At 39.2% G+C, this 24,116-nt stretch overlaps 1 protein-coding gene across 5 annotated transcripts in view; it reads left to right on the forward strand.

The window, feature by feature from the left end:
* SUPT3H (SPT3 homolog, SAGA and STAGA complex component) overlaps nt 1-23,480 on the forward strand; it is a 266,847-nt gene extending 243,367 nt beyond the window's left edge. For all 5 annotated transcript variants that reach the window (XM_030448348.1, XM_030448350.1, XM_030448345.1 and 2 more), the window contains exon 13: nt 22,362-23,480. In XM_030448348.1, coding sequence (XP_030304208.1) covers nt 22,362-22,403 — 42 coding nt within the window. In that variant the 3' untranslated portion in view covers nt 22,404-23,480. The remainder of the gene's footprint in view (nt 1-22,361) is intronic.
* Nucleotides 23,481-24,116: the final 636 nt, after the last annotated feature.

The raw sequence follows: 24,116 nt of genomic DNA on the forward strand, positions 1-24,116 counted from the left end.
TGAAACTGTTTATTTTCATTTTTGGCTTGATTTTCTAGCATTGAAAAAACCATGTCTAATGATCTTGAGCATTCTTAAAGAAAAAAATTATATTTTACATAATGGCTTGCATGTGTGAGTTCCCTCTGGCAGGAGCACTATAATTAGCCTGTCGTCTCTCAGAGAAGAAACTATCTGTCTTAAAGATGCAACAGAGAGTCTTGGCTGCTACAGCTAGGAGCAGAACATTGTGATTTTGCTAAAAGATAAACATTATCCCTTTTCACTTCTTCATCTTTCTCCTCTTCCTGCTTCTTTGGCTCAAAGGTAAGGCTGGAGAAAGAAGGACAGCTGAGTACAAACAGTTTTCTTCCTTCCTCATTCAGCAAGGCATAGCGAAAGATCTTGGCTTCTTGACATCAATAACTCTGCTTCAACCCAACTTGGAACTGTTTGGGCAGCCTTTCAAAAATGAAAAGGTACAATAAAAGGGGACTGAATTTCCTGTTTTACCCTTAAAGGAGCAGATTCAGCGAAGGCACACTTTCCTTTGGGATTGTCCATATGCTGCCCTGGAGAGTTGAGGATGTGGAATATTATTCCTTTGCACAACTTTATTGTAGCTATTAAAAGACAATCAGGCAGAATAGGGTGGTGGCAGACAGTGTTGTGTGTTTCAGTCTTTTGCGGTCTTGTTACTAAAGGAGAGTAATTTTGGTAGAAAGGCTTTGCTGCTTTTGGGTAGCCATGTGTGTCCTTGATCAGAGGAGGGGGAAGAAGAGAAGGAAAACTTAAAACCACCACAGAGTCAGAAAATTGTAACTGGTTTGAGCTGGCATAGCAGCGCTGGTGTGTGTTAACTCTTGATATTATCATGCCTGAGGTTTCATTTCCAGCATCGACAAAGAAAGCTGGGATACAGGAGATGATCACATGTGGCATCTTTCCAGGCCCAACTGGTTACATTAGCAGGGACTTGGGAAGAAGGTGAGGTTTCCAGTTGGGACAGGAGTATATTGAATTTCATTTTGAAGACTGTCATGAACGTGTGCCAGTCCATCAGAGAATGTGTTGATATGCTGGTGAAAAGTAACTGCAGTGGCAAGAACATTTCTCCATGGATAATGATAGATTGACCAGGGCCCTTGAAGGTGCCTCTTGTCAAATTCTTTGACTTGTGCCATGTCCATTTATTCTTGAGCTTGTGATCCCTCTGCTGTTCCTGTCCTTCTGCCCCTCTTCTCTCCTGTGTTGTGTAATTTATCTGAACAGTATAATTTTCTTTCCTTATTCCTTACAACTTTTCCCTCTCCACCCCTCTGCTTTCCTGATACTTTTCCTTGCCAAATAGTCAGAGATTTTCTCAAATCTGAGTTCCTATGTAAGCTATAATTTTATTCTATTATGAGTGAGCACTGCTACTGCAGGCCTGGATCTCATTACTGTTTGCTTATATCCAGCCAAAGAGTTTTCTGGGACCAGACCAGAAAGATTTCTGGGAACCTTACAAGGCTTTTGAAATCACCTTGTTACTCTTCAGATTCACCCTTTTGTTGGGAGTTTCTTTTTCTTTCAGTTGTATCTGGAATTCCAAGATGAAGATTATCTTTTGAAAAATTCTTGTAGATACTGGTTACCTGCCCAAACAATCCAAAAGTTAAAAGGTCTTTTTAAATTAGCACCTATTTCCCCTATTTCCAGTGCTGAGCATCCCAAAAAGTAATTTATTAGATTAATGTGAACTCTGTCTGCACTGGTTACCTGCCCAAAAAATCCTAAACTTAAAAGGTCCTTTTAAATTAGCACCTATTTCCCCTATTTCCAGCATTGGGCATCCCAAAAAGTCATTGATTAGATTAATGTGAACTCTGTCTGCACTTTTCTGCAGTGCACTTCAGACTGACAGACGTTTGCTGGGAGGCTAAGAGCAAAGTTTCTGTTTTGTGTGAGTACTTGGCCTCGGTTGGAACAAATATTTTCTACCATTGTTATTGTAATATTTCAGTACTTTAGTACTCCCAGAAAGGAAAAATCACAAAAGTAAAACAATTTAAAAAGAAATCAATCCCTTGAAAAGTTAAAAATATTAGAAGCAGAAAGAGGTGAGGGGCAGGGTGGGTTATCAAAGGAAAATATTAAAGAGTGATTTTTACACATTTATAAGTGCATGCTGAAATCTCTAGTGACTTTTTCCCTTTATAAAAGTTCATGCTACTGCTGTTTTCTGAAAAGATGGAATAAATAGTGATTTTGATATGTAAGATATACTAGCCAATCTAATAGCTCTTCTGCCCTTCAGCTTCTGGGAATGAGTGCTTACAGGAAATATAGTTTGAAAGATGGAGAAAACCATGGTGAACTAAAGCTGAAATCATTCTTCTGTTGTGTCAGTCACATCCCTAAAGATCTCTGTATTAGTCTCCAATGTGTTGACCTTTATACTCTCCAACAAGTTTCCTCAACAAAAATGTATAATATTTTGAAGACATCATTGATCCAGCCATCTTCTTGCTCATTTCTTGGTAATTTCTGTCCTACACAGAAATCCTGATTTCTGAGAATGGCACTACTGGTCTGCCTGGCAGCCACAAAAAGCAACTTTCTTAAGTGGTCTTGTGTGGAACTGGATCTCTCATTTTAAGAATCCCTTAGCATTTAATCTTCAATTGACCTGTATCTCTTGGAGTGGGTAAATGGATGCAGGTTCTGAAGATGTATTCCTGTTCTTCCCTTGGACATTATGTTGGAAATCATTGACTGGAAACAATTAAATCCACTATCCTAATTTGCTCTAAAGTTTTGTGAAGTAGCCATTCCTGAATCTTGAATGTTCTTCTAATACTTATTAGGTCACATTTTTTTGTGTCCTTTTTCCATATCAGTGCTTCCCCTTATCTTTTCCTGGCAGTTCTTCTTGAAGCCCTTTGTATTTCTGAGTTGGTCTTAGTTGGACAAGCTAGGTGAATTATGCCACAATATCTGTTATATTCTGAAAAAAAAAAAAAAAAAAACCCAAGAAAAAACCCCTCTCTTTTGATCACTGCCATTGTTCTTCACATTATGGATTAATTCCCATCTATTGTTCAACTAAATAAATTCCTCCAGTTGCTCTTCTCCTGAAATAATGTGCCAAATCTTGATTTTCTTTGCTGCTGGCACAAAGTTTTTTTAAAGTCAGGGGGAACTTGTCTGTGACAGCTTTGCAAGTAGTAGAAATAGATGTGTAGACTTGTTGGTTCTGCCCCAAGATCCACACAATGGCTATTTCAGTGGTGTTCACTTCCACCCTAGCAGTAGGTCTAGTCAGGCCCCATTGATTGAATATATGTTAGTGGCTGGAGTGCATCTTTTGAGTTGTTTTTATCCAAAAAGAGTCCAGTTAGTGTGAAATCATAGAATCGTACAATGCTTTGGGTTAGAAGGGACGTTAAAGATCATCTACACATGCCATGGCACAAACCAACGTGCAGTTTAGCAGGGATGAAGGGGAGAATCATTTCAAAACCACATCCTTGATCCAAAGTAAAATGCTTCTGTAGATATATCCTTTAGTACCTGACTCAAGCATCTCAGTAAAGGCAGTAATGGGCCTATCTGGGTCAGCCGGTGCTTAAATATTTCTGTGCAGGTTGCCAAAAGATTTCTTACCATCCCCACTGGACATTTGCTTTTCATGTTAATGTCACCATTATGGTTATAAGAAAATTGCTGTTCTTGTAACCTGGATTTTTTTAGAAGAGAAGTACCAGAGAAATTCAAGTCAGCAAGGAAAATAACAGTGTAACTAGACTGCATTGTCTAGTTCTCGATGACTCCAAATGGAGGTCAAATGAATTTCTGGAAAATACACTTTTGTTAAATTGGTTACTGGATCAAAGTAGGGCAACTGGCTGAAATTCTGTGGTCTGTGGTATGCAGGAGGTCAGACTGGATGATCTAATTTTCCCTTCTGACTTTAAACTCTATGAATGTGAGCAATCCCCTGATTACGGGACACTTCTGGCCATTCAAAAATGCAGGATCGAGCCGTCAGTTGCCAGTAAAGAACAGTTACTATTCTACCATGAGATTAAGAAATTAATTTTAGGATATCACATAACAGCATTGTCGTATCCTGGTTTATGATGAAAAGACCTTTTTGTAAGCAAGAGAAAAAACCCAAACCAACCCTTATAGCATGACTGAGGTTATGGCAACGGTATTGTGAACACAGCCTTTGATAGTGCTTATCACAGTTCGGATTCAAAATCAGAGCTGAAATAGGACTTTGTTTTAGAGTTTCAGTGCCAGTAAGGTTAACGGGTTATTGACAGCTTTAGGAATGAAATGTCAGGAAGGAAATTAGAGCAAACATGTATCATAAGCCAGCACACAGCATGGATGGTTTTAATAGACAAGGCAGATCCTCTGTAGTAACGCCTCCATTAATAGCGCAGTTATCACTGTTTCCAGATGGCAGGATCATAAACACACTGAGCTTTTGCAGGGACCTATAATTTATCCTGATCCCTTCCTCCTCTGGATTCACCCAGAAGGAAGGCAAGTGGTACCACAGCCCACCCCAACTGTTTTTTTGGTTGTTTTTTTTTTTTGCCAGGAAGCGTGGGGTGGGGGCAGGATTACATCTGGGGCTCCGTAGAGCCCACCAACAGAGCCTGATCTGAGCCTTTATGGAACATCCACTGCTGTTCTGAGACACTTCCTTCTCAATTCAGTGTTTCACTTGTATTGGGCTGGCCCATGCTCCAGATGAGAAGGCAGCTTGCAGCTGCTTTGCACCCATTTTAGCCCATCTATGTTCTTTAAATCGATATTTTATTCCCTTAGTAGACATTTATTCTGAGCGCATTTGACTCAACCATTGCAAAATGATCATTGCAGAGAAAAGCTTGGGAAATTAAGATATGGATGATATTTTTAAATTTGTATTGCTTGAAAAATTGACAAACTGAACTAGTCCAGTAAGGATGGGTTTGAACCTGTATCAAAAGTAGGAGAAAAAAGGAGTGCCTCCAAAAGAAGAAAATACACTGCAAAAAATGTTTTTCTCTTCCTATTACTAATGTAAAGATGGAGGATTGTGAAAAAGTGTGTCTCAAATATGCTGAAATGGTGAAATGTTTTCATAAATCTCAGATCAGAATATTTCTAGGCATCAGGGGATACAGATGGCAGTGTAAAAAAATTCCTCATTGTAAATACATTAAGAAATTTTACACTTCTCAGTTTAGATTCCTGGGTTACCTAAGTAATGTCTTTGTGGAAAAAAGGTATCTATTGGCTTTCAGATGTACAAAAAGGAATAACATTCATTGCCATTTTTTTTCCCATGTCTATCTTATGGATTTTGGAGGAAGGAGTAGGAAAAGAAAGAAAGAAAAAGAAAGAAACAGAAAAGAGGGAAAGAGAAAGGAAGGCAAAGACGAAGGCGGGCAAGGCAAGGAAAAGAGAAAAGGAAAAGAAAAGGAAGAGAAGAGGAAAGGAAAGGAAAGGAAAGGAAAGGAAAGGAAAGGAAAGGAAAGGAAAGGAAAGGAAAGGAAAGGAAAGGAAAGGAAAGGAAAGGAAAGGAAAGGAAAGGAAAGGAAAGGAAAGGAAAGGAAAGGAAAGGAAAGGAAAAGAGAAAAGGAAAGGAAAGGAAAGGAAAGGAAAGGAAAGGAAAGGAAAGGAAAGGAAAGGAAAGGAAAGGAAAGGAAAGGAAAGGAAAGGAAAGGAAAGGAAAGGAAAGGAAAGGAAAGGAAAGGAAAGAGGAAAGGAAAAGAGAAAAGGAAAGGAAAGGAAAGGAAAGGAAAGGAAAAAGAAAAAAGAAAAAAGAAAAAAGAAAAAGGAGAAGAGAACAGAGGAGAGGAGAGGAGAGAGGAGGGGAGAGGAGAAAGAGCAGAGAGAGAAAAGACGAAAGAAAAAAAAAAAAAAAAAGGAAAAAAAAAAAAGAAGAAAAAAAAAAAAAAAAAAAAGAAAAAGAAAAGGAAAAAAAAAGAAATAAAAAGAAAAAGGAGAAAAGGTTCAGCTTCTATGAAACTCTATTCGGTTTTGAACTGTTTGAGTTTTTCCAAAAGCCAACACTGGCGCCTTAAATCTTGCTTTCATCAAGAAGATGGTAATTCAAAATAGTTAGCTGAATATTGGTTAGTATAGCATCAGGTCTCTTCATATCTTTCTTTTTGGTATTTGTAAATAGGCACACATGATTTATAGAATATTTCATTTCAGTTATTTTGATTTGAACTTTCACCTCTTTGACCTAGAAAATCTAAAGTGCTTTGATAACCAGTGCCCTTGTTGGAAACTTGTTATGTGGCTCTTTTTGGAAAAGCAAGTTGAATATGTGGCACAGTTTAAGGAATTTTGATGTAATTTGTTTAGAGAGGCTGCTGCTTGACAAACCTTTTCTGAACAGGCTACATGGTAACTGAGAAATTGAAGTTTAGGGGTTGGGCTGGATAATGGACAATAGATGCTTTCACTTCTGTTCCCTGTTTGAATCCAATCTGCCAAAAATTTAAAATTATTCCCTTTTCATATTGGGCAAATGGCCCATGAGGAGTTGGTTGACTGCCTTGTGCCTGATTAAAATTTGCCCACAGGACAAAAACACCACCCTGCTTGGCATCCTGGCTGATTGCTTTAAAATCTGAATCTGCAGCCATCTTTGGTAGATCCAGATCCAGACCAAGATGTTTTCTTTTGCAGCATGAACTTGCTTATATTTTGTTGTCCCTAGTTTTGTTCTCTGTAGCACCTGTCATAAGTACTACCTATAACATAGCAAAAAAAAGGTTGTTGGATCAATTTTATCTCCCTGAAGAGGGATCAGTGATTGACCCCATCAGCATCAACCCCTTTGAGGAATAAATGTCACCTCTAAACATGCTCTGCTGCTCAATATCTCTGCATTTCCTAAGAGCTACAGAGACTTACCCATGCAGTTTAAGCTGACTTGAGCTAAAGACAAAGGGAGGAAATATTACAGCAATTAAGTGACTCCAGTTTATGAAGATAAAATAAAAGCTTGATAGATTGATGGCTTGCCAGTTCATCCAGTCTCAGAGCTGGGCAAAGAGGCTTCTTTTTAACACCAGGGTGGTGTGTGCCCTTTTTAATATCTTTCCCTCTTGATTTCCTTGCCCTAAGGAAACTGAATATCCAAGACTGAGCTACTGAGCTTGTGGGAAGTACAAAACCTAGCTCAAGCTCTTGGGGGCTCTGGCTGTGGATGCCAACTGCTGGCTATTCTAAATTTCTCTTTATCACTGTTTATCATCCTCCTCCTCCTATCCCATACATAAACATTGAATTTTGATTGCATGGCCAATACCCTCTTTAGTACTGCCAAAGCCCTTCTCCAGTTTTCTGTAGTTTCTTCTAATACACTTGTGGAGCCAAAAGCTGATTGAGAGAGAATGAAGTAAGTTTTGGATGGAATTACATCAAGACAGAGAAGCCCTTCACTGCTTTACAGAGGCGATGATGTCAGGAAGAGACAAGGACCTGCAGAAATAAAGTTGGAAAGAAACAGCAGAGAAAGAGATACTGGGCAAAAGTGAGTGAGAGTGATGACTTCTGGAAAGATGGGAAAGTGGGTTGGGAAATGAGTGGATAAGCTGAACTGAGGGGCAAAGACATAAATAGAAGGAAAGATTTAGTCAAAGTTAGAGAGAGTAGCTTTTTTAATAAAGAATTAAGGAAAAAATGCTGTCATGGAGAACAGAAAATGTTAACAGGAAGATATGTTGAAAAAAAATTACAAGATTTCACATTATTTAGAAATATCTTGTAGATTCTAAGAAATAAGGCAATGGTGTCACACGTTGGAGGAAAACTGAGAAGGAAATAAGAATGAAAAAGCAAAGAATGGAAGTTTAAGTAAATATTATTTAAGGTTTATTCCAGAGCATACTTAACGTTTTAGCTACATAGCTCCTGGTAAAATGACCAGGACTGAAATAGCTGATAAAATCAGTAGCTGAATTTCAAAATCTCAGTGTTAGTGTTTACTTTGTAGAAATGTTAGATATTATCATAGAATGTTAGGTTGGAAGGGATCTCAGTGATCATATGGTCCAACCCTTCAAATATTATTATTTATATTACTATTAGGCAATAGCATATAATAATTAATGGCAAAAAATAAAAGGTTGTATCCATATATGTTGCCAATGTAGGCTAGCCTGAAGAAACATTAAATATAGACTAGCATGGGCAGTTCAGTGTCTTCTCTAAAACCAAAAGCATAGGGAAACAGGGCAAAAGTATTATTTTTTTAACACAAATTCTGTCTTTGTTTGGCTGCTTTTTTATTCTGAGTTTTACTGCTTTCTAGATAAGAAAATTGTGTTCTGGGAGAGGAGTGTTTGAGATGGGAAAATGCCTCCATTACACATTGAACTTTTAGAGAGTCCCACTTTTGTTCAGGACACAAATATCAGAATAGCTCTATCATCCAAAAAAAAAGTGTTGGGGTTTATGAAAGGGCCAAACATCCTGAGTACACATAGGGTGATGAACTCTTTTGAACCAGACTGGAAACGTGACAGAATGGTGATTTGGAACTCTGAGATCTTTTGAAGAGGTAGCTCCCATTACAGGTGCTGAACATTTGGAAATGAACTCTGCTCTTTTAAAAATCCATCTGTGCTTCAAAGTCCATTTTAATTGTAGCTGTTATTTGCTACTGATAGGAGCAACACAAAACGTGGGGCAACAAATCAATTCTTCACCCACAATCTATCTGTTAATAAGCTGTACCTGTCATCCTGTGTATATGACCACGCACCAATGTCTACAAAATAGGTCATGGCCTCACTGGGGTGCTTCAGGTTCTTCTCACCTTAAAACAATAATTTTAGGTGAGAGAGAATTTTCCTTCCCTCCCATAAGGATTTCATGGAGAAGATGCATGCAAATTACCACCATGGTAATCTGCAGCAATCTCTACTAATTGAATCTATGGGTTTTTTTCCATTTCATCATCTTAGTCTGGTTTCTTTTACCACTTAGCCCAGAGTATTTCTGCAGTACTGGTAAAATGGGACGCTGAAGAGTCAAAATTTTCACCATAAACAGGCTACCATGGGGTATATTCCTGCCCTGTACAATGAAAATCAGCTTGTTTGGGCACAGTACATGCTGATGGAGGCTTCTGTGGAATATAATTTACAGCCGTGTAAATGATTTGTCCTTTGTAGATGCCTGCTACGATGTGAGAACACTGATGAGTGGAGGGGGAAGGGGCTGACCTTCCACTTACCATATGGAAAACATCTGTAAGGGGCAACACAGCTCCCTTCTAAAGAAATGTGTTGCTGTTTCATAGTTTCATCAAAGTGCTATGTAGACAAAAGGTATCAACTTGAATTTTTACCAGGCTTGACTGTCCCAGCCTCTCGAGCCATTTACCGTAATACCAAAGTACTCTTTTAAATGAGACAGGCAGTAATGTTTTACACTGTCTCACACAAAAAGAATGTAGCATCAACTGGAAAAGTATAGAGTAGTCAAAGTGATCCAAAAATAAAACAAAAGAAACAATATCATGCCCTTTTATTGTGGCCCCTTAACTCTAGTCCTCTGAGAACAGATCTGATTGATGTCAGTGATGCAACCTAAAAATTAATGTCAATTATCCAAAACAAAATGGACATAAGTGACTTTAAGGGTCTGATTTCAGTCCACAAAAGCCAGGAAATTCAGAACTACTGGGGAGCCAAAAACGGTGATTTGACATTCCCTTCTTACCAACAGCCAATCTGCTGGGGGGAGAGGAGAAACAAAGCAAAAGGGAGTTACACCATTACAGTAAATAATGTGGCTGAGACAACACGTTCTCTCTTTTCTGAAATCCAATCCAATGGGTCCTATTAGCTTTGAGACCAGGAACTGCAATGTGTTCTAAGCTTGGAGCTCAGTAGCTCCCCTATCACCTTTCTACTTTTTGAATACTAACTCTTTCATTGCTTTAGGAAAAATAGCTTCTAATGAGACCTAGCTGACTCTTCATTTACAGTTATTATTTATTTTTCCTGTATTTCCAGCCCTTGGAAGTAGAGGTGTTGCTGTCACCATGATTAGTGCTTGTTGTGTATTTGATGTAATCATTGCACATACAAACAGGATCTACCTTGTGCTCTTTGATAAATGAAAATGCAGTAATCAGGCTGTTCTGGTGTCAGCATGCACACGAATCAGAACTTTCTAACATCGAAGTACCTAAGAAAAAAAACAACAGCAACACCAACAAAATCTCATACAGGTGTCCTGGTTTGGGCCAGGATAAAGGTGATTTTCTGTTTTGTACTTTTACTTTTAGCTAAGTCCCTTGTAAGTAGTTGCACTTGCTGAAATTAATAGCAAGTTTCTCAGACAGTGTGTGTTTCTAGGATTGATAACACTTGATGTTTATAGTTACTGCTAGAGACTGGTATGCAGAGCCAAGGACACTGCTCAGCTCTGAGGAAAACATTTTATCGTCCAGGAGGATACAGAGGTCCCACCTGAACCCTCCTTTAGGGAGGAACGGACAAGATAGATGCCAGAATTGACCAAACAGAGTATTCCATCCCATATACGTCACACTCAGTATAAATTTGAGGCATCACGAGGGCCGAGCCAGATCTTTTCCGGATTTCCTGATTTCCTGCTTCCCTTCCTTCACCCGGCATCCTGGAAGGATCCTGTCCGTTCGTCTGCCTGTGGTCCTGATCCGTGCCAGCCCATATCTGTGTGTTCCTGCCTCCAGCTCCCAACTGCTGCCGACTCCAGGAGTCCAGCCTGGACTTTTCCAGGGCTGCCCTACAGCCTCGGTGGTGACGTGAGAGTTATTGGGGGAGAGGGGGGAGGAATGTGGTATCCATTTTCCTGTATATTTGTATATATTTAGTAATTTTACCTATTTATCATTACTGTTTCATTAAAGCTGTGTAGTTTAGTTTCCAACCCATAAGTCTCTCTCCCTTATTCTCTCTCCTTTCTCTATCAAGGAGAGAGAGATTAATAGAGAGCGTCTGTTATTCGGTTTAATTGCCGGGTCAGTGTTAAACCGTGACACACAGGATTTAAATATGCCTCAATGTTATTAAAAAATATGGGCTACAGTATCATGAAAAGCCCCTGATGGAGTTACAAGTGGGTAATCCATCTCCTTATTTGTAATCCTGTATTTAATGACTGAACAATGGCAATCAGCCAGGAGAATCTCATGGCCTAACTAGTTTGTTTTCAGTCACAGAATCATAGAATGTCAGGTTGGAAGGAACCTCAAGGCTCATTTGCTTCAACTCTTCTAATATTATTGTTTATATGAGGTGTCTCAGCACCCCATCAGGCTGAGATTTAAATAAATTTTCCAAAGTAGGGGAATCTACTACTTCCCCTGGGAGACCATTTCAGTGTCTTGACTGTCCTCAGAGTGAAAAATTTTGTTCAATTGTGTTCAGTTGGAATCTCCCCAGGAGCAACTTGTGACTCCTTGAAAATAGCAAGTCTCCATCTTCTTATAGCCCCCATTTAAGTACTAGAACATCATAATAAAGTCTTAAAAATAAGTCTTCTCAATGCTGAACAAAACCAGTTTTCTCAGCCTCAATTAAGTATCAGTTTTATAGATGTGCATATAAATGTATGTGTTTTCTAAAACTGGATTCAGAAGAAAAATATTTGATAGAGGTGGGATTGAAGTAGAGTTTGATGTGATGGGTCATAGCATGGAGATATTGTTAATAGCATTGTTCTGTCCTAGCATTTCAAAATAAGTTTTGTTTAAGTAAAGTGTGCCATTTGGGTCTATGGAGAGGAAGTCTAGTATTTAAGTTCAGAGTCTGCCTTGTTCTTTCACTTTTTTTGCAAAGAAAAAATTGTTGTCCTTTCCACAGCAGATCAGTCAAAACTGACCAAAAATTTTTAAGTTTTCTTATGTTTTTATACATTTTTTTGAAGTTTTTAGTCAATTAGGATATTTTGGAGTTTTATTTTCAGCAACTGTCCAGTGCCTCTGGGATTGAACATTTTGACAAGACATTAGATAGAGAAGGAACAGATGGACAGAAAGACATTTGGAAAAATTATAGAGAACTTGAACCACACATTAGGGACATTAGAAGTCCATCTTACTTCATGAACCATTCAAGATATGAATGTTGACATAAAAGCTTTTAAAAGTATAATGTTAAAAAAAAAAGAGAGAGAAAAAAATTATCCTTCCTTAGGCTCCCATGTTTCTTGGTACACCTGGACTTTTGTGTCCAGTTCTGGGGTCCCAACACAAGAAGATCATGGAGCTGGTAGAGCAAGTCCAGAGAGCCACAAAGATCATCAGAGGGCTGGAACATCTCTGATGTGGAGACAGGCTGAGAGAGTTGGGGTTGTTCAGCCTGGAGAAGAGGAAGCTACAGGAAAACCTTAGAGCACCTTCCAGTGCCTGAAAGGGCTACAGGAAAGCCAGAGAGGGACTCTTGACAAGGTCATGGAGTGACAGGACAAGGGGGAAGGGTTTCAAGCTGAAAGAGGGGAGACTTCAATTAGACATTACAAAAAAATTCTTTCCCCTGAGGGTGGTGAGACACTGGCCCAGGTTTCCCAGGAGAGCTGTGGCTGTCCCCAGGAAGTTTTGAAGGTCAGGTTGGATGAAAGCAGTCTGGTCTGGTGGGATGTGCCCCTGCCCATGGCAGGGGGAGTTGGAACTAGATGATCTTTAAGATCCCTTCCAGATTGTAACTTGCCAGAAGCTCTTTGTAGGTGCAACAAGATCTCCTTTCCATATAGGCTGCCTTACACAGGAACACTCAAGGCTTTGGGTGCTCATCACCTGCTGTTCATTATGCCATTAGTTCTCATTAGACTCCTGTCTAAATACCTGAAGGAGACTGTAGGTGGCTGGTGTTAGGAACTTCTGGAGAGACCCCCAGGTCCTGAGGCAGCAGTTCCTGCAGCAAGAGTGGTGATGAGGAGGACTCTGCCCTCCTTACGTGTCCCTGCTTGCTCCTTTACCACCCACAGTCAAGCTCTACAGCATGTCTCAGGGTTGAGATCCTAATTGCAGGCTGTCAGGAGATAGTGAGCAGGGCCACAGTCACATAGACCAAGTCAGGGGATGTGGTATTGTTCACAGATGACCAGATCATTCCCGTTACCATTTTTTTCCTTCTCTCATCTGCTTTGCACATACTGAAGAAATCTGTGTTTCATGCTACTTTCTTTTCCACATCCTTGTCCTTAGAACTTGCTTGAATGGGATGAATGTGTCATTGCTTTGACATGGCTGGCCAGTTCTAAAATGGATTTTTATTTGAGGGAGGAGAATCTTTCTCTGATTATCACCAATTACAAACAAAGTGTTAACTGTTCAAAGGAATTAACTACTCTGCTTTATATTTTTTTATAGGCACATTACATCCTTTGCATAAGGAGTAGGACATCTTGCATATAATTAAACAATAGCCTTTAATTGCCAAAGTTTTAAATGCTTCCCGTCATCAAAAATCAAACAACAGTTTCAATAGATGCCTGGATTAAAGTTCAAATTAGGGCTGGAGCTTTGTTTTGAAGGACAAGGGCATTTGGCTCATACTTTGACGACCATTTTTTAAGTTTGGATTTGATCCTGGTCTTCAGGAGGGGCCAGAAAATGTATTTTTATTCTGGGCTATTTCTAATATAAATGTCATAAAACCTGGTAGCGTATCATAATTTATTCTGCTGCTAAAGTATTGTTTTAACTGCTGAAACTGCCTCAGCACTTGGATTTTTTTCTTCAGCATGCTGTAGAAATACATGTGGAAGATCGATTGGATGCCATTCTGCAGCCTAATCCTAGGTAATTTATTCAGTTTTACCTGAGAGAAAGGTCCAAATATATGTTCTTCTGGTTTTAATCAGTCCAACTACAATTGATTCAACTTTTGCCTGAATAAGGAGCGAGTCAAAACTGAGCAAGAGCCTCAAGATTTGGCTCTTATTCATTAACCTCAGGGCAGGCTTCATTTTGTATGATTTTTAAGCTATTAAAATGTTGGTTGGCTTCCATTTGAGCTCAAATTCCTAATATCACCAAATAATTATGTGTAGATGATGAAATGAAAAAACAGGCATGAAGTCTCCGAATGCGCGTTTCAGTCTGGGTGGCTGAAGTGGCTCATAACATTCAATGCATGAAAATGGGGTGGATTGAATAAATTAGCAGAATCACAAAAGGAAACCACTATAGGAAATAGTTTTACACGTGTAGTCACTGAAACACTCTAGTGAATGTGTCAATCTCGACTAAATAAATATATTTGTTTATAGACATGCTCTGTATTAGCTTCCACTCTTTCACAGCACTTTGCCAAACAAAATCCCACTAGAAGTAGGATGTTCGCACCCGAGTAGGAGTTTCTTGGATAAATATTTTTTCTATATTGAGACCAAAACCACTTCTACAAATTTCAGACTTTGATTGAAATAGTATATTTCTTTCCCCCCCCCCCCCCCCCCCCCTTTTTTTTTTTTCCCCTCCTTTTTCCTTCCCATCTCCTCCACTGGCAACCTCTGATGCATTACCTTAATTCCTCTGACCTCCCACTGCTCCTCAGTGCATCAGTCAGCAAGGAGCGGGGCTAGAGGTGGCCTCACTCAAATGTTACCACCAGCAAAGGGTCTTGGAGCCTGAGAAAATTTATCTGTTCACAGACCCACTCTCTACCCTTGGGTTCTCATTTCCCTGGTGAAAAAGGGAGAAAAGAGATGCTATGTCCTCTGCAGAGCACCTTCAAAGGATGTTTCCAGGGGCAGGGGATGTTGTAAAATGCCATTAGATCCTTCTTTTTGATGTGATTTCAACATTTTCAAGGAAGGAATGTAGGTGAGCTTTCTTGTTTTGCTCAAATAATTGAATTTATTCCAAAGTCATACCTGCTCATCCTGTCCAATTGGTGCCAAGTTCAGCATCCATTTCTGTACACCTGGTGTTTTAGCCATTACAATGGAAGATATAATGTAATGAAAATAATAATTATAGAATAGCATACTGTGTTTTCGAAATGCCATGCATTAGCTCTGCAATCAAGCAGTCCTCAGAAAAGGTTTTCAGTGAGTGATGGTATTTCTGTTTCAAAGGCAGGGGAAATTGAAACACAGAGACATTAAGTGGTTTGTCTGAGGCCACACAGCAAGTAAGTGTCAGAGCTGGGAGCAGAGCCCAGCCCTGGCTCCTGCCCTTGTACTCAGACGACTGTACCATACCATATTGTTTCCAAATAAATGTGCTAAAAAAAATCATATGCTGAGCTCGTGAGCAGTAGAGACATGGTGGGAGAACTTAAGCTCTTTTGTCAATTCTTAAAAAAAAAAAAAAAAGAACCAAAACAAACCTGAGCCTCTCAAGCAGCAGATGGAAACATTAAAAAGTCAAGAAAAGCCATCCTTGGAGAGAGGGAGCCATCCATGTTATTCCATGCCAAATTCCTCACAGGTCGAAGGAGTTTTTATTGTTGACTTTCATGTAGGAGTGCTGTGACTGTGCAGTGCCCTGAGTCATAAACCAGAAGCTCCAGAATCTAACTGTACCTTAAGTCTTTTCTTTGTATGTCTCAAGGCTTCTAGCTTCAGACTTAGTTCTTGCTGCCATACAGCTAAAGCAGCAAGTTGAGACACGTCAGGAGACGTTGCCTCTGAGCAACTCAAAGTGCTTTGACCAGCTTGGTCTAAGGTGGTAAAAAGAAGGAAGTGTGATGCTCAGGAGGAGATGAGGGATACTCAGGAACCGTTGAAATGAGGGGCTTAAGCATTCTCAATTATTCTGGGGTCCAAGCAGTCATATCCATCAAGGTTTGGTTCCTGATGGAGACTGCTGTGTGCTTTGCCAGTGGCATGGATTAGCTCCACAAGTTCCTGGATTTCAGCTTGTTCACCAGGAGGAGCATCCCCCTCCCTCAGTCAAGGGAAGGCTGGTGATGGAGCCCAGTTACAGGTTTTTGCAGATGGGGGGAAGGAATTTCTGCCAGCAAATGGTGTGCTAGTGAAGGAGGGCTCAGAAGAATTTCTCTCAGTGTGCTAAGCAGCATCGCCTTTTCTCTGACAATTAAAAAGGGTTTCTTGCTCTCAGACAAATAAAATCTATTAAAGTTGGTGGCAGTGATGGGAAGAACTTTGCGAAAATATGTTTGTTTTGCAAAGCTGGCTGCCAAGTATTGTTTTGTAGTTCCATTTTTTCCTTCTTTCTCCACTGTTTACAGTGCCAACTGAGAAACTTGAAATTATCTCTCTCTCTCTCTCTCTCTCTCCCCCTACCAATTTTGTTCTTTTTTTCTTTTGGCAGACGTTGGTACCCCACTCCCACACCCCAGTTCTTGCTGCAACAGAAGCTGTGATCCTTTTGCCTTGTTTTTCTTTCTTATAATATCAGCCCAGCCCTGAGCATAGTGTTTGCTAGTTATCTGCAACATTGCAAATTTGGCAAAATGAGCTGGAGGACAGTAGTACAAACCCTCCATTTTGTTCTCCTTTCCCTTGTGGTATTCCATGATGTGTCTAAGAAATATATTTGGTCCTCGTTTTTCAGAGATCCTAAGTTTCCATCAACCTTGGGAATTGAGTTGTTCCCAGTAGCAGAGGGCAACAATTAAAAAGTTGGGTAGCTGAGATCTAGAGTATGTTTCTTAACAGGCCTGGATGATATATCCTGGATGTATCTTGTTCCTGGGCACAGCAAAACAATTTTATGCGATTATTGAGAAAGTTTGCATTATTGGCAGATAAAAGGTAAACCAAAGCCCAGAACTGACTGGAAGCATTTTGTTACAAGCTCTTGCAAGGTTGTTTATTGAGGCTGTGCTTTTGTCAGCGCATGATGTTTGTGGTCATCTATGCAAAGTGTGTCCCCTTCCTTAAGGACAGTTACTCATGGTGTGGAAACTTCTGTTGCTGGTGTCTCTCTTGATAGCTGAAGGCTCAGGGAACCAAGCTAAGGAATAAAACTGTTTCATTTGTGTTTCTTACACCTGCCTGCAGTTTCTTGGGTGATAGCATAAGGACCAATGTGGTTGTGCTTCCAGAGGGACCATTCCCATATGGATAGATGGATGCTCTAGTTTTCAGGACATTGCTGTGACCCCATTGTAAATGAAATCTGTGAGGTTCCATGGATACAGCAGGGCAGGTGATCAAATGCATCGTGCAGGTTTGTTACGTACAAAATCTGGGTGTTCATAGATACCTGTTTGGGATTTGTTCTTCATTATTGACCACATACTAGACATATTATACATAAAATGTTCCCTCACCCTCTGAGTAATATCAGACATCTGTGCTTTGGCTACTGATTAAAGATGGATTTGTACAGTTGGAGACTTCAGTGCTATTGTTTTAAATTGGAGAGAGGATTAGCCATTATACTTCTTTTGTAACACGTATGCACTTAAAATAATGAGAGTTTGTATCCACACAACTTTAGTTAAACTTAAACAGAAGCAACTCATTCTGAACAACATATGGATTTTTTTTTTTAAACATTACTTATACTTTGCCTCCTAAACTAATTATTATTTTAATCTCTAAATAAGCTGACACTTCTTTGCATGTGGTTTGTCTGTGCAGGCTGGGAAAAATTAGAGGAGTAACCTTTTAATCACAAGGGGTTTAATATAGATGTTTTTCTGTACAAAGAGCTATGAATCTGTCCAGGATGACTTGTTTGATATTATAGCGGGCAAATGACATTTCAAAGTTAACATTCCCCAAATAAAAAGGAAAGGAGACACAGGGAGAAAAGGAGCAGATTTAAAGTTAGAGAATCTTTGTGTTTTATGGGTTCCAGGTTATTTGGAATGGAATGAAAGTTAATGCTACATCCTTTTTTTCCATCCTGCCAGCCAGTGTCTGATCCAAGAATGTCTCTTATTTAAAGGGCAGGGCTCCCTCCACTGTTCTTAAATAAAGGCTTTCACTGTCTGAGATCTGATCCTCCCTGATTTTCACAGTCACATTGTATGACTGCATGAAGAGAATTATTTAATGAAGTTTTACATATAATTCCCCAATCATAAGCCAGTTGGAGTCATATGGTTCATCTTACATTTATGCAAATATCAGAGAATACAGTAAAATTACCAAAGAAGGGACTGTCATGTCACAAACAAGATGTGCCTATTTGTATTTATGTTTGCTAATGAAGTTCAGCCAGGGCTTGCTCTTTGATTTTGATATCTCTGCCTGCCATTCCACTTTATGCATAGTAATTAAGCCACTTACATACAAAAGGACACCAATAAAGGGAACCATCCAAGTCTTAAAAATGCTTTTTGGTAGCTGACTTGTTCAGTATTTATCATCTTCATGTGATGCAACATACCTGTGGTATGACATTGTGCCCTGGCTTTAAAGTCAGCAGACCTGAAGAGCTAAACCAATGGAGAATTTGGCCCAATAAACTTTAGTGTGCAGGATTCCCACTAGAGATGCTTTACACTAGATTTTCCAAATTTTGTCTGAAATAAGAATTTAGCACTAGCCCACTCAAAAATCACAGCTGTTTCTTTCTCCTGCCAAAATTACTCTTTCTTATCATGCTAGACCCATGAAATTAACTGGAAACTTGCTAAGGTGTTTGTTCAGAAGTCTTTTTCTAATCTAATCTGTTACCTTATTGAGGAGTGCTCACATCTTCAGGCACCTGTTTCCATAAATCACAGCTGCAGTATATTTTGTGCTAATAAACCTGTGATTTTCTGCACCTAAATTGGTCCCATGAACTCTTCATTACACAGTTTCATTTCATATGACTTACTGCAAGGACAGGAGTTTTGCTGCCTTGGGCTACAACTACAGGAGAGAGATGGAACCAAAAAAAGAGCAGAAAATGGATTATTATTACATTTGAAAGTTAGTTGATCCAGGCTTTTTCTTTCTGGTTGTCTTTTTAAGCTATTGGTTTTCCCATCTATTGTTTTTCTTCCATTGGTTTTCCCAGAGAAGATCTTTATTTCAGAATCTAATGTTCTTTGTTAACTCAGAAGCACCAAGTTTTCAGCGGAGGGTTCCTATATTGTAGGCAGGTAGAGGATGCTAGAGAAGTTCTAAGAAGGCTCTTCCCATGGTGCTTAGAGGGGTTAGGGTCAGGACTGGGAAGTGATGGACTAAGCAGCAAAATCATCCTGCTTTTCCCCTAGATGGGAAGACATGTCATGAGCGAACTGGGCAACACAAAGGTTGTATTTCTACCTTCACTTTGGTCCAGCCTGCTTAGTCCCTGGTTGTGGGTAACAGCAATTGGTCCTTTCATCTTCAACGAGGTCAGAGAAGGCAGTGCAAAATCTTACCATATGATAGCAAGGAGCAGCAAGGGTTTCTGTGAGAGCTCAATTGGCCAAATAAGGTTATATCAACTTTTCAGATCATGGAATCCATTCTGGGAATGTGAACTCTGTAATTTGTGCCAAGCTGGGGTATTACCCATGTCTAAAAGGTGGTCCTTTGACCACCTGTGCATGTGGCTGGTACAGTAACAAGCTGATGGGCCTTCAGCTGGGCAAAGAGTCAGCCCACAGCAGGAAGAATCAAAGCCCAGGCTGGTGGGCAGTAACTTCTGAGGGAGAACACACAAAAAAAAGTTGGATACAGTAGACACTTTTCCAAAAAAAGGGCTTCAAGACAGATCATGTCTTTATGTTATCTCCTGACACAGGGCTATAGCAAGACGTATCAAGAAAAATGGGTAGAGTTATGGCTTGACATTGTAATCCCACATCAAGAGTCTGCATCATCCCCTAGCAGTAATTCTGAGCCAAATAATCCTAATTTTTAAAAAAATAAAAAATTAAATACTGACACGGTCGCATAAAGCACCCAAAAGTATCATCCAAACCTTTGAGATTATCCCAAACCACATCAAATGGCTACCATTAAATGGCAGCTCTCTTGTAAGAGCATATCTTGCAAGTTTTACAAAAAACATTGCTGTTTTTCTTCACAGTTCTTGGCATGTGAGTATATGTCTCTTAGTATTAGTATACTTAGTATAATTCATCTGTGAGCATCTTAAAGATAGTTGGTGTAACTCAAAACTTTAGGATAGCTGTAAAATAGTTGTGCTATGCATGAAAGCATTTTGAAGGTGAACCTTTATTATCTATTAATCTATCAAAATAAGAACAAAGTGTTATCTTGTTATGGAATGGGATGAATCAAACTCTCTCCTCTGAAAAACTGATTTTCAAAGCAGTTACCTGTAAGATGAGGTTGAAGGTAAAGATTGTTTCTAGGTAAAATGCTTCAATTTATGGCCAAATTCCATAATAAAATATGCATATATCAAAATCACTTTCTCTGGCTTGCGAGGGAAAAAATGTGTTGTTTTCATTATTGCTGAACTTCAAAATGGCTTAAGGAATTTTGTTGGTCCTTTCCAAAGAAATTGAACTTCAGTCAGAGATTAAAGCAGAGGAAATTTCAGCCCAAGGGCAAATGTTTCAGAAAGTTTAAAGTATGTGAGTTAAGTGGGAAATAGTTTTCAATCTGAAATGCAGCCACACAAGTTATAATATATTGCTAAATATAGCCTGGTGGGTGTGCCCAACTTTCTGAAGGTGTTATCCTTCCTCCTGTGAAACTTGCTTCTAGAATGACCTTTTCAAGCCTGTAACTAACGGTATAATGTTGCCTGTGTTGGAAAATGTTAAACTTCATTATTTCCCAGGTGAGCCCAGCCAAGCCCATCTTTGCTTTGCAATCAAAATTCCTTTAGCAAAATCCAACCTTTTATCTTTCATGTGGATCCAGCTTCATACTCAGCTTCATTTCTCTTCAAGCAAGCTGCACAATAGCCCTGAATATTTGTTTATGTGTTAAAGGTTGTCACTTGGGTTATGCAGCTCTGTAAAAATATTGGGGTCAAGGAGCTAAAAACATTACTTTTGCATAGACTTCCAAGTGCCAGCCATAATGGTTTGGGCAAGCTGCAGATCCAAGCTCCTTTGGACTTGCTGCTTGTGGTTGTGGGAATATATTGGAACCTTTCAAAATTATTGGCTAGTCTGTTTTTGTGCGTTTCATGTTTGGGTAGAGAGTCTTGGGGGTTTTTTTCTATTTTTTGTTTGGTTTTTTGTGGTGATACTGTCATGGCTGATGACTGGCGATATATCCCAGAGCTAATAATCTGCTCTTTGACTTTAATACCATATGCTGATAGAGCTCTTTATTGAGGTATGGTGTTGATATAAAGGATGATGTAATGAACATCTTGTACATATTTTCTTTTGCATATTTAGTGTCTGCAAATGTCGCTCTGAATTTGCTGCTTTTGAAACCGTTCCCTTACATTTTGGGATAAATACTGTTTATGTACAAAGTTATCCAAGGTTATCCTTTGCTCTTAATGATACTCTGCTAATTCTAGTTTAAGAGAGGAGAAATTGATCTCGCTGAACTTCATTGGGAAATTGGTAGGGCCCCTAAAAATGGTAGTTATAAATGGCACTTCCTAAGTGCTCCAAGTTGAGAGGTAGAAAATAAATCTGACAAAGCACTAACTGTAATGAAGTTCGTGGCTGTATTTTCATTTTCAGAACTGAATGACTGCTGAAGGTGAACCAAATAAAGCAGAAGTATATCAACTCTTTTCCGTTTTGAAGATGTCATTAATATAACCCAAAAAAAGCGCAATACGTTTTAAAACTGACAATATCCCCTTAAAATACCTGGTTTGCAGTGTGCCTAGGGTAAAAAAGCATAGTTTCCTATATTGATTTCCTAAAAAGATATGTTAAAAATGCATGAAAAGTATTTTAGTGAGACAGTGTCACAGGATCTTTCAGAGTTCTTTTCTAAATGTTATTTAACTCTTGCGCTTCTTTACCATTGGAATTACTTGATCCCAAGTTGCAATATATCAAATTATTTTGTACTGACCAGAAGATCTTTAAGATTAATTTGGTTTTGGAGGCTGGGGATTATACCATTGTCTGTTTACATAGCTTGAGACTCACACTGTAAATTAGATTTGGAAAACTGTAATTATTCAGTAATTTATAGGCTATTAAAATAGTTTAGAAATTATTCTTAAATATAGTGAAGAGACAACACATGGTAATAAAGGAAAAACAGATTCAGCATAATTGTGTATTTCTGGCCTCATCTATTTTGCAGGCAATTAAAAAAATAGGATGTTACAGTTTTGCCTATCTCTGGCTCTCCTGAAAATAGAGTCACTAACCACTTGTTAACCACACTGATTTTTTTCTCTTAATAGGCGAAATGGCTGCTTATAGCTTCTCCACCAGAAATGTTCAGATTAAGCACACTGTTAGCTTGCAGCCAGAACAGCCTACAAAACAGGAAGAAAGCCTTGCCTTTCTCTCAGCCTTCTCCCCTTGTTTCAGTTGATGTGATAATTCATTGCAGATTTTCTCTTTCTTTGACAGAGTGCCTACCGCAGGAACGGGATGACTTTTCTCGCCTGCTAAGATGGATGTGGCTGCAGCAACAGGAAAGACACTGTTATATTAAGGTGATTTTCGTTTTCCACTCCTTGGAAGAAGAAAAAAAAATACATTAAAAAAAAAAAAAAAAATACAAGCTCCAATGTCCCCGTGTACCAGTGAGTGGGCTGGTTTGTTGTGACTATCTGCTGGCTGACTCTGTCTCTCTTTCCAGCCCCCTCAATCGTTATTCTTGTTTACTAGCTGGAACATTTAGCTAATTAATGGCAGGATGTTTGGGATAGCGTGTAGGTGGACAAGAATGCAGATCAGACAATGCTGAAGTTTGTAGGGGACTTGCTGCTGTCAGCCTCTTTCTGGGATGGCATTTTTATTTAAGTGTTTGGAGGTCTGTGTGTTCTCCTACACATGGTTGGGTTTTTCTTTTTGTGTAAAGCAGGATGAAGCAGAAAGAGGCCAGAGATAGACTGGGTTAGCTAGATTAATACAAGTTATATAAGGGTTATATATGGTTTCCATGTTAATTTCACAAAAAGAAACACTGTTTTACACTATTTTCCACTGATTTCTCACAAATATTTTTGGAGTGCTCAGACAGTGTAGCCCGGTTTAATCCAGTGAGGGACCTTTATCTGAGAGTAATAGCGAGTTCAGATCCAAAGATACTCAGAAAAATAAAAATAATCAGGTAAACTGCCTTACACCAGCTATAGACTTGTCTTTTTGCAGACCCCAGAACAGGTAGTCAGCCCCAAATTCTCAATATTGCTGGCAAGCCCCAAATTCTCAGTGTTGACAGTTCTCTCTTTTGATTCTCCATGCTTGAGCTGTGGCTCTTTGAAATCAAGGAAAGCTTTTACAATGATATCCCACTGGATTGGGTCCCTATGCAGAAAAATATATCCTAAAGTATTGAGATAACTGGGTCTGTCTCAGTGCTTCTGAGTGGTTAAGCAAAGGCTTCATGTTATGTACTTGCTCAGCATTTGCTGCAGGAAGCAGATGCTGTCTCTGTTGTTGACAGAGGCAGGATTACTCTTGGATTTGGTTAAAAAAGAAATGGGCTCTCTTTTTTTCCTTTTTCTTTTTTCTTTTTTTGCCTTTTTTTATACTTTAGATCATATTGTTTGTTTCCAGTTTTGTTTTTTCAATCTCAGTCCCTCCCTCCATGCTTCTTCCTGTCCCCTGCTCCTCCAGCTTTTGCTGGCCTCACAAACACATTCATTTCTTCCCATAAAAACTGTACAAATATAGAGCTAACCACGATGATGCTTGACCAGAGAAAAGGGCTCATGCTCCAGCCTGTCCTCAGGATCTGCAGGCAAGTCCTGCTCATGTCCCTGCCCTACCCACGAGTCCAGGGCTTTGCTTCCTCTGCCCAGGCTTGAAATCCTCCTTAAGCCTCAAGTTAAGACAAGAAGCACTCAAGCGATTGAGTGGAGATCAGCAAAATATTCCTTTCATATACTGCAGCCATCCTTCTCCTTTGTGTTTAGTATGTGAGGTCCTAATTTTTACTCCCCCTGTAGTCTCTTGTGGTCATTTGTAAATGGTTTTGTTGCCTTCCTTTCTTGACCTGCTTGCAAAAACTTTAAAAATATGGGTATATTTTAAATAAACAGAAAAAATGTATTTTCACAACCAGAACATTGTCAAAGTGAACTTTGTTAATCAGATATTGCTGCCATCCATAAATTGTTTCTTTTTGTGCTTTTCTTTTAGCTACTTCTGTTTTCT

Source organism: Calypte anna, chromosome 3 (genome assembly GCF_003957555.1).
Source record: "Calypte anna isolate BGI_N300 chromosome 3, bCalAnn1_v1.p, whole genome shotgun sequence".
NCBI lineage: Eukaryota > Metazoa > Chordata > Aves > Apodiformes > Trochilidae > Calypte > Calypte anna.